The following is an 11,562-nucleotide window of genomic DNA, read 5'->3' on the forward strand; positions in this document are numbered from 1 at the left end:
GTGTCAAATCGGAGGGCCTGTTGTCCGGACCTCTGGCAGTCACTATGGGGGTGCCACAGGGTTCAATTCTCGGGCAGACTCTTTTCTCTGTATACATTAATGATGTCGCTCTTGCTGCAGGTGATTTTCTGATCCACCTCTACGCAGATGACACCATTCTGTATACTTCTGGCCCTTCTTTGGACACTGTGTTAACTAACCTCCAGACGAGCTTCAATGCCACACAACTCTCCTTCCGTGGCCTCCAACTGCTCTTAAATGCATTTAAAACTAAATGCATGCTCTTCAACCGATCGCTGCCCGCACACGCCTGCCCGTCCAGCATCACTACTCTGGACGGTTCTGACTTAGAATATGTGGACAACTACAAATACCTAGGTGTCTGGTTAGATTGTCAACTCTCCTTCCAGACTCACATTAAGCATCTCCAATCCAAAATTACATCTAGAATCGGCTTCCTATTTCGCAACAAAGCATCCTTCACTCATGCTGCTAAACTTACCCTCGTAAAACTGACTATCCATCTGATCCTTGACTTCCACGATGTCATTTACAAAATAGCCTCCAACACTCTACTCAGCAAATTGGAGGCTGTCTATCACAGTGCCATCCGTTTTGTCACCAAAGCCCCATATACTACCCACCACTACGACCTGTATGCTCTCATTGGCTGGCCCTCACTTCATATTCGTCGCTAAACCCACTGGCTCCAGGTCATCTATAAGTCTTTGCTAGGTAAAGCCCTACCTTATCTCAGCTCACTGGTCACCATAGCAGCACCCAACCGTAGCACGCGCTCTAGCAGGTATATTTCACTGGTCACCCCCAAAGCCAATTCCTCCTTTGGCCGCCTTTACTTCCAGTTTTCTGCTGCCAATGACTGGAACGAATTGCAAAAATAACTGAAGCTGGAGACTCATATCTCCTTCTCTAACTTTAAGCACCAGCTGTCAGAGCAGCTCATAGATCACTGCACCTGTACATAGCCCATCTGTAAATAGCCCATCCAACTACCTCATCCCCATAATGTTATTTATTTTTTTGCTCCTTTGCACCCCAGTATCTCTACTTGAACATTCATCTTCTGCACATCTATCACTCCAGTGTTTAATTGCTAAATTGTAATTATTTTGCCACTATGCCCTATTTATTGCCTTACCTCCCTTATCTTACCTCATTTGCACACACTGTATATAGACTTTTCTATTGTCTTATTGACTGTATGTTTGTTTATTCCATGTGTAACTCTGTGTTGCTGTTTGTGTCGCACTGCTTTGCTTTATCTTGGCCAGGTCGCAGTTGTAAATGAGAACATGTTCTCAACTGGCCTACTTGGTTAAATAAAGGTTAAATAAAAAATAAATAAAAAATTGTTTGCAAACTGATATGTGAACCGTATTAATGCCAAAAATAACATTCAAAACAGGCAACCCAATTTTGTTATTTATTTATTTTGTTGCTAAAAATGTGGCACTGCCCCACCTGCTCTGAGTGATATGTCGCTACTGTAGTAGACAATGCTCAACAACAGTGTGGACACCCTTCACACATCAAGGTCTCCGTATGACCTTTAATCTGAACCTATGCTCAAAACAATTAATGTGTTAAATTACTAATGAAGTTCAGAGTAGTTTAACTGTTACATGGCCCTGTAATAAGTCTACACCAGGCAGTGACAGTTGAATGGAAGCAGGAAGCAAATGGTTTTAGTTGTTTGTTTTTAATTCACACTTTCAATGCAATACTTCATAAATGTTTTGTCATACACGTGGTATACGTCTGAAGTTTAAATCTGAGTTTAAATTATAAACTCGGTGGTTAGAGATCTGAATGCTGATTGGCTGACAGCCACGATATCATACCGTATACAGGGTATGACGAAACATTTATTTTTACAGCTCTAATTACGTTGATAGCAGTTTATAATAGCAATAAGGCAACTCGGGGATTTGTGGTATATGGCCAAAATATCACGGCTAAGGGCTGTGTCCAGGCCCTCCGAGATGCGTCGTGCATAAGAACAGCCCTTAGCCGTGGTATATGGCCCCTTTCGTGCGTTATTGCTTAAATATAATCCATTCTGATAAATATTATGCAAGCTTTGAAAATAACTGATTAAGCTAGCCTGGCTCATCTGTAGGCTTCAGTGGTGTTGCGCGTTCCAGGTCGACTTTATTTTAGCTCGCGCTGTGCAGCTGGCAGTCTCAAGAACCAGAACGACAATGTGCCATTGAATATTGCAATATTATCCAGGTTAACGCTAGTAGCTTTAGTTGATTTGAAATGTGACATTTGCTCAAATTAATATCAATCAAAGTTCATAGCGAAACATGAATCACGATACGTGTTCTTGTGGTTGACGTCATTGACGTGCTGAAGTGGCGCTCGGGCCGCAACTACTGGTGGAGTGGAGAGCGAGTCACATGCGCCATTTAAATACCCAGCTGTCGACAGACAAATATTTCTTCTTTTACCATAGCGGCTTTTTTCCCCCTGCTGAAGATGGCGGACGGGGAGAATATCCTTGTTGGAGCCAGTTCCAGCACTTCAAGTATGGAAGAACCCGTTTCAAAAAAGTCCAAAATGAGCATGGCCATAGAATGTGGGCTCAAAATTGTTCAGACTGAGCAAGCTACATACGAGCTAGGGGCATGTGAGAGTTGGGCTGCGGCGATTTCTGTGCGGCCAGATGAGGAGATTGAGCCGGTGATGGCGTTAGGACAGGCCCCAGCAGCAGCAGCACTAGGCGGAGACAATGGGCTGCTGGTCTTGGAACCTCGGGAAAGCGTAACAAACTTAAAAGAGGCGTCTGGACCCGCTGCGGAGCCTGCAGGTAGGCTAATTTAGCCAGCTAGCTGCTGTAGCTAGTATGCAAAGTTTTTTTTTTGCGTACTCGAGCGTTGCATGTCTGGTTCGATTACTCCACCTTGGATAGCCAATTCAATTGGGCTCGCTAGCGTTGTAGCTAACTTGCTGCACGCTAGTTCAGCAGTACGTCAACCTGAAGGTTGAAACTAGCAAACTTTAGCCGACTTAATTATTTTTTTTAAGGTAGCCAGCTATGAACATTAGCTTTTTGGCTAGTAATGTTATGCAATTCAGGTTTTTGGGTTGCACGTTTTTTGCACATTTCACGGAATGCAAAAATGCAGTAATATTTTCAAGTCCTTTGCAGAATAGTTAACTAGGTAAATTACTGTTCAACACATTGCCTGAGTGATCTGTTATGAAGAGACAGCTAGTCATATTAAAGATGCAGAAATCGCTCCGCCATTTCTTGGTTGGTAAAATTCTAAAAGTTAGCTTAATTTCACTTAATGTGACAACATACGCGTGTAGATAATAATGTACCATTTAAACCGCTGTGAAATCTAATTTTACATAACAGAAATATTGTATTTTCAGCTGTTTGAAGCTGGTGTATAAAACCGAAAGTACAAGACGCGAAAGTGAAATTTAAGAACGGGAAGAATAGAAAAAGCGCACACAGAACAGATCTACTGCTTGCTTTCAATGACTGACAGATATTTAGCACATTTCTATATGAATTTGGTCGGGTACATATTGCAGCTTTAAATTAATTGGCGAAACTGTATCAATTCCCACAATCATGTCCTCTTTATTGCTTGTCCAGAGTGTCTTGACACTGATGAGGAGTTTCACCAAAATGGCTTTGCCTTCCCAGATGGTGTCAATGAGGATGATGACAGATCCTCACATGCAAGTTCCAGTGACTGGACCCCTCAACCACAGATAGGTACAAGATGTCTAATAATCCATTTTATTTTTACCAGGTGTATTGAAAATGAATTTTTCAAACCGTACAAAAGACAACATGCAGACGCACCACTATCAACGACATCACACCTGCCCAGAGACCTACCTGTTTTCACCCCTATCTCCAGTGCCCGGTTCAGAGAATACCAAGAGTGTGCAACGCTGTCATCAAGGAAAAGGGTGGCTACTTTGAACAAACTCAAATATAAAATATATTTTGATTTAACAATTTTTTTTTGGTTACAACATGATGCCCTATATGTTATTTCATAGTTGTCTTCACTATTATTCTACAATGTAGAAAATAGTGAAAATATAGAAAAACTCCTGAATGAGTAGGTGTGTCCAAACTTTTGATTGGTACTGTACATTTTAAGATAATTGACAAAGTGTATCGTCCAGCCTATCAGGTATCTCACTGCACCCTCAGGACAATTCTTGAAATATGCAGACAAGTCAATTTACATTGCAACACTCTGACAGCCAACTTTCTCCACCCATAACATTTTGACTTTATAGCATTTCCAGGGGGCATGGGTTATTTAGTCATTATTAGGTTTACACTTTAGACATTACTCTGTCGTTGTGCTGTAAATTGTTTCTTATATAATACATTACACTTAATCCAGTATAAACTAAAGGATAATTAAGAATCCATTAATTAGTTATGTTCAAACATTCCCTCCATCTTGGGCCAATATCAGTTATTTTTGTCTTGGTACCAATAGTTTATAAACTCAGCAAAAAAAGAAACGCCCCTTTTTCAGGACCCTGGTTTTTCAAAGATGATTAGTAAAAATCCAAGTAACTTCACAGATCTTAATTGTAAAGGGTTTTAACACTGTTTCCCATGCTTGTTCAATGAACCATAAACAATTAATGAACATGCACCTGTGACTAACAGCTTACAGACGGTAGGCAATTAAGGTCACAGTTATGGAAACTTAGGACACTAAAGAGGCCTTTCTACTGACTCTGAAAAACACCAAAAGAAAGATGCGCAGGGTCCCTGCTCATCTGTGTGAATGTGCCTTAGGCATGCTGCAAGGAGGCATGAGGACTGCAGATGTGGCCAGGGCAATAAATTGCAATGTCTGTATTGTGAGACGCTTAAGACAGCGCTACAGGGAGACAGAACGGACAGCTGATCGTCCTCGCAGTGGCAGACCACGTGTAACCACACAGGATTGGTAAATCTGAACGTCACACCTGCGGGACAGGTACAGGATGGCAACAACTGCCCGAGTTACACCAGGAACGCTCAATCCCTCCATCAGTGCTCAGACTGTCCGCAATAGGTTGAGAGAGGCTGGACTGAGGGCTTGTAGGCCTGTTGTAAGGCAGGTCCTCATCAGACATCACCGGCAACAACTTTGCCTATGGGCACAAACCCACCATCGCTGGACCAGACAGGACTGGCAAAAAGTGCTCTTCACTGATGAGTTGCGGTTTTGTCTCACTAGTGGTGATGGTCGGATTTGCGTTTTATCGTCGAAGGAATGAGTGTTACACCGAGGCCTGTACTCTGGCGCAGGATTGAGGTGGAGGGTCTGTCATGGTCTGGGGTGGTGTGTCACAGCATCATCAGACTGAGCTTGTCATTGCAGGCAATCTCCACGCTGTGCGTTACAGGGAAGAAGACATCCTCCTCCCTTGTGGTACCCTTCCTGCAGGCTCATTCTGACATGACCCTCCAGCATGACAATGCCACCAGCCATACTGCTTGTTCTGTGCGTGATTTCCTGCAAGACAGGAATGTCAGTGTTCTGCCATGGCCAGTGAAGAGCCCAGATCTCAATCCCATTGAGCACGTCTGGGACCTGTTGGATTGGAAGGTGAGGGCCCCCCCTCTCAGAAATGTCCGGGAACTTGCCGGTGCCATGGTGGAAGAGTGGGGTAACCTCTCACAGCAAGAACTGGCAAATCTGGTGCAGTCCATGAGGAGGAAATGCACTGCAGTACTTAATGCAGCTGCTGTCCACACCAGATACTGACTGTTACTTTTGATTTTGACCCCCCCCCCCCCTTTGTTCAGGGACACATTATTCCATTTCTGTTAGTCACATGTCTGTGGAACTTGTTCCGTTTGTCTCAGTTGTTGAATCTTATGTTCATACAAATATTTACACATGTTAAGTTTGCTGAAAATAAATGCAGTTGACAGAGGACTTTTTTTGCTGAGTAATTTTTTTCCTAAGAGGTTGTCATTTCGATAGGCTCTCTGCAAGGTTTTGAATATCATACCCATCATATGAAGATCCTTTTCTAACTCGAATAGAATTCCCTTAAGATTGCTCTAATGTCCCCAAAGATTTCAATCAACATTTTGTGATATTAAACTTAAATTGCATGTATTTGAAAATATCGACATTGGTCAATCCAAAATTGCTTTTTATTTCTGTCATGGAAATAGATTTCCTATTACAAAGTAATTTGTTTCTTACACCTTTGTTTCCATGTGAACCAATTTATCGGTGCATTCTGAAAAGCTATCGAAGGATTTTTCCCTAGGCTTGTGTTTTTTGGGAGTAACGTTGGTTCTTGTAGAATCTGTTTTAATTTTCTTCCATATTGTTAGTGTTAACTATGAAGTTGTTAATGTTCTTAGTTTATCGTTTGAAAATGGACAAGTGAAAAGATTGAGGGTGAATGCGCATCTTCTATAATTACACATTGTTCCTCTTTAGTGCATTTAACGATATGTCTCAAGTAAAAGCCTTGGGTGGCGAGTTGATGCAATTCCAGTCAGAGGTTAAAAAGATTAGGGAGATGTAACTTTCCTTTTTGAGTTTTATTTGCCCGTATAAAGTCTAATGGCTGAGGTATACTTTTTTTAAAGACTGTCTTTGGTGGGGTTATTGGTATTACTGAGAATAAATATAAGAACTTTGGGAACCATGCCATTCTGAAGAGGTTTATTCTGCCTTTACGATTTATGGGAAGATTGTTGCATTTAATACATCTGCTGTAATACACAAAATTGCATGCAACCCAGGTAATGTTCAAGATACAATAACTTGTTTAAAGCTATTTGAATGTGCAGTATTTCTGTTTTTATTAGGTTCCTACAGTTTTATTCAGCAACACATTATGAGAGAGACCAATCCGAGAACAATACTAAAAGACTTGCTTCCTGAGACTGTGCTTCCGCCCGACTTGGATGATATGACACTGTGGCAGATCATCATCAACATCTCGGAGCCTCCTAAAAGAAAGAAGCGCAAAGACATAAACACCCTGGAGGATGTGGTTCGCCTACTCCAGGAAAGCAAAAAGATCCTTGTGCTGACTGGTGCTGGGGTATGTATTGCAGGGAACAATTACGTTTTGCTGTGTCTTTGTATAGCTTTCACAGTTGCCTTATTAGGACTGATGGTTTATTTTTCCTCAGGTGTCTGTTTCTTGTGGAATACCAGACTTTCGATCCAGAGATGGCATTTATGCAAGGCTGGCAATAGATTTCCCAGATCTTCCAGACCCTCAAGCAATGTTTGATATCGAGTACTTCAGAAGAGACCCAAGGCCATTTTTCAAGTTTGCTAAGGTTTGTGGACAGAAAGCATATCTGTGTCGTATTTGTTTAAGCGATGATGAATATCTGTAAATGACCACTTGTTGGATATGTCAGACGGTTTTGATTGCTCTGTTCTCTTGCAGGAGATCTATCCAGGACAGTTCCAACCTTCGCCTTGTCACAAATTCATATCTATGCTGGACAAGCAGGGGAAGCTACTACGCAACTACACCCAGAACATTGACACTCTTGAACAAGTGGCTGGGGTTCAGAGGATCATCCAATGTCATGGTACATACTGTAATACATGTTAACTTTAATCAAGTGTTTGTGGTTCAGGGTCTAATATTCACTCTTATGACCCACACTCTTCTGTATTTCAGGGTCTTTTGCAACAGCTTCCTGTCTCGTCTGTAAACACAAGGTTGACTGTGAGGCCGTAAGGGAAGACATTTTTTATCAGGTATTGGCAAGAATGGTTCCTATTAATATTCACCAGTGTCAAATCTGTGAATTGATGTGTACTCCTGGACAGACTTGTGGCTTTTTTCAGTCATTCACAGATTCTTGTACAGTAGCATCCATTGTCTGATTTGTTTCCATAATGAATTCAAATCTCTGTTCAAGGTTGTCCCTCACTGTCCACGGTGTCCAGATATCCCCATGGCAATCATGAAGCCAGATATTGTCTTCTTTGGAGAGAATCTTCCAGAACTATTCCACAGAGCAATGAGACAGGATAAGGATGAAGTGGACCTCCTTATTGTCATTGGGTCCTCACTGAAAGTGCGACCCGTGGCTCTCATCCCAAGTATGTTAAATGTTTTTTTTAGATGCCCAAGATAAGCAATGCTATTACCAATGTTATTGTCATGTTATTACCGGTATTATGCTTTCTCGAGCCATGCATATATAACAGGTGACCTCTTTCCATCCAGCCTCTATTCCTCATGACGTGCCTCAAGTCTTGATAAATCGGGAGCAGCTGCCTCACCTCAACTTTGATGTGGAGCTACTTGGGGACTGTGATGTCATCGTTAACGAGCTCTGCCATCGGTTGGGCGGAGACTTTGAGCAACTGTGCTACAACTCCTTAAGACTCAATGAGATCACAGAAAACCCCCCGCGGTTAGCGACTTCCGCAGAGCAGCCATCTTGCAAGGCCTTGTCTACTCACAGTAAGCCAACAGAGAAAGAACAGAAGCACCGTCACACAGATTCATCGGTCAGTGCCTCAGAGGAGACGAACACTCATATGGTGTCAGACACCCCAGTACGCGACAGAATACCAACAGAACCTTGTCCGACGGCTCAGAATGTCACCGACACACCTGAAGTCGATGGAGTACCACCGGAGCCCTGTCCAAAAGGGCAGATTGTCCAAGACACTCCAGAAGTAGTAGCACAACCAGAGCCCTGTCCAAAGGCTCCAAGCCCCAATGAGGAGAGAATGGAGTATTCCGTCTCTCCATCAACAGACACGCGGCGTGAAGAAGGCTCTGGATTAAATGATCAACACATCAACCTTGAAGTTCGCGGACTATGCTGGATGAGTCGAATCTGTAGAAGTCCTATCAGCAAGCGCCTTGAGAGTAAGATTTCAAGTGTTCGTTTACCTCCGATTTTGTGCAAAACTTCTTTTTTTAATACAAAACCTTCTGATGGTAATAACTTTTCCATGTCGTTTCATTAAATCATGTCCTGTAATTTCCATGTTATAACAACTTGTTGATGTGAAATTCACCCAAAATGTGATGTCTTTTACCCAGCTTCTCAATACCTTTTCCGAGCACCAAATCACTACATCTTTCACGGGGCAGAAGTGTACTCCAACTCGGAGGACGAGACGTCCAGCTCCTGCGAGAGCGAGGACTCCAGCCTGGAGATGGAGGAAGACAGCGATGCAGAGGACGAGCAGAGCACACCAACAGAGGAGGTCGAGGGCTGCCTCATAGACACAGTGACACGCAAGAAAGCCTGCGAGGGCACGTTGAGTGTGAAGCAGACAGACAATACAGAAACAAATGTTCAGAACACCACAGACCTTTAAAAAAAATAATAATAATAATTACCCTGTCTTGACAAGGCACTTTTTGTTTTTTGTTTTTATTATCTTGTTTTGTATCATTTTTTGACACTTGTGTGCTTGTGCAGAAAGTTCATTGTCTTTCTGCATCCGACCACATTACTGAGCTGCAGGGGAGTTGAGTACATGTTTTGTGTACTACCATTAGCAGCTTAACCAAGAAAGGAACAGAAAACTTAGACCAAAGAACACTTTTCCCCCCCATACTCCAAATGTTTTTCAATTTTTCCATAAAGTCCTAAAAGGTTTGTTTTTGACTTACCCACCACTGAAGTGTAAAGATTATATTTAATGGTGGCATTGTTTTCCTTACAATATTTGGCAGCTACTTTTTACTGTCACGTTCAAGCTTTTATTATTTTTGTATTTTGTAAGACATACTCAACTGAGTAGGTGATGGTTTTCTAAATCAAATTGAAGTTATACATTGTGCAAACATAAAGCCTTATAACCATGTTCAATATGCTTTCATTTGAGCAAATAGCACTTTTTTTCATCTTCCATTTCCAGCAGTTTGATGCATTTGTACTTATGTCCTTGGTTGCATGAGCTATTTGAAGGATGTGACTGGTTGTGGAGGTGGAAATCTATAGAGCTCGTATTCACTTGTCTGGAGAAATGTCCAGCCTGAACACAGACATTGTGTTCTGGGATCAGTTTAACATGAGCTGAATTTAGTGTTTTAAGAGCCTCATTCGTATGTTTAAATTGTTTTTGTTTTGATATTGATCTTGGTAGTAAAATAGCTAACATTTTCAACATTCGTGGTAGGCATTTTTTTGTTGTTTTCATGACACAACATAAATAGCCTTTATTAATCACAAGGTGTAACACACTTGTGTAAGAAATGGATAGAGATATGAGAGTTGCATGCTATTTGACGGCCACGTTTAGTTTGAGAAGACCACTTTACAGGTAAGTGCATGCAGTTCAGATCCTGCAGCAGTTCCAAGGGGGTGTTTTACACAAATGAAGGGACAACATTTACAGAAATGAACTGAAGATGATTCAAACGAAATTTGAGTTTTTAGAATTAGTATGTCACCCCTTGTGATGTTGGTGTGTCAGCTTTTATGCTCTGCATTATTTTTTACATCATTAAAAACGTACTAACCGTTTCTGTTTTCTTTAAAAACGTATCATTTTATTTGCTAGATTTATATTAAGCTTAATGACACCATGCACCAACAAATAGCCCATAACATAGCAGATGAGGTTGTTATTTATCTAAATGTGCCATTATTTACCCATATTGATAATGTATACTGTATTTATAGTATAACCCTATACCTATGTTTTTAAAGTTCTTATGCCTGCAAAAGTCACACACAGCTGTGATTTTGTCTAAAATTGTACTAAGATTATTTTTCAAAGAATGTAATTCCAATCCAGCTTCAGTGATAAAAACGAACCTGCAGTCATTGCATGATTTTAACTACATTGTCCTGATACCCCAGTCGCAGTTATTTTCACGCCATTTCGTGCGATAGGTCATGTGGACGTACATTTCAGTGCGTATATAGGTGCACACAGTGTCGAGAACGAGCCAACCACTCTCAAATCCAGTGTGGTGATACTGATTTGTTTACATAGTAGGTTAAGTTTAATTAACATGGCAGGTTATGACAATTAACGTAAATTATGAGAATGAGGTTAAGGTTAGGCAAAGGATTAAGGTTTAGCTACAACGCTAGTTTGTCAACAACTGTTGTTCCAGACGCGACCACTAGATGAAGCTGTATGCTTACTTCATCTAGCCACAATGGTAGAAGCGTAAACGAACCAACTGTGGCAGAAAAAGAATCACTATCATAACACCGGATCGTACAGGTTGGCTAAGCCTAACTACAGTAATGGTATTGCTGTTTCATCAGGGAGCCACAAAGAGGAAGTAAACAAATGTAATCGCTGAATTCCCGTAATGTTTGCTATTTCATGAAGCTACAAAATGGAAAGAAGCTAAACAAATTCTTTTATATTTGAATTTCGCATTGTTTAAAGTTGAGAGATATCATTCAGCAAAGTAATGAGACTGGGTGTGTAAGTATGCCTCCAGGGTAATATGGTAAAGTTGGCCTCAAGTAAAGGCCTTTGAACAAAAAAGACAAAGGAGAGAGAGAGCGCTTCATCAGCTTTTAGATTGCTTAGAATACAAGTAAAATAAAATATGCTAAGAGTGAAACAC

General features: G+C 41.3%; 1 protein-coding gene across 2 annotated transcripts; it reads left to right on the forward strand.

Moving 5' to 3' along the window:
- Nucleotides 1–2,236: 2,236 nt before the first annotated feature.
- LOC106604510 (NAD-dependent protein deacetylase sirtuin-1) lies at nt 2,237–10,495 on the forward strand. Of its 2 annotated transcripts, none has more exons than XM_014199179.3 (9): nt 2,237–2,833; nt 3,635–3,757; nt 6,839–7,077; nt 7,169–7,321; nt 7,435–7,582; nt 7,675–7,754; nt 7,919–8,102; nt 8,230–8,883; nt 9,061–10,495. In XM_014199179.3, the coding sequence occupies exons 1-9, from the start codon at nt 2,503–2,505 to the stop codon at nt 9,339–9,341; spliced, it is 2,193 nt and encodes a 730-aa protein (XP_014054654.1). In that variant the 5' UTR covers nt 2,237–2,502; the 3' UTR covers nt 9,342–10,495. The 2 variants fall into 2 exon arrangements, with proteins under 2 accessions (XP_014054654.1, XP_014054660.1); XM_014199185.3 differs by having other exon boundaries at nt 2,242–2,833; nt 3,686–3,757.
- The last annotated feature ends 1,067 nt before the right edge of the window (nt 10,496–11,562 follow it).

This window comes from Salmo salar, chromosome 01, assembly GCF_965601325.2.
Source record: "Salmo salar chromosome 01, fSalSal1, whole genome shotgun sequence".
NCBI classification, from domain to species: Eukaryota; Metazoa; Chordata; class Actinopteri; order Salmoniformes; family Salmonidae; genus Salmo; species Salmo salar.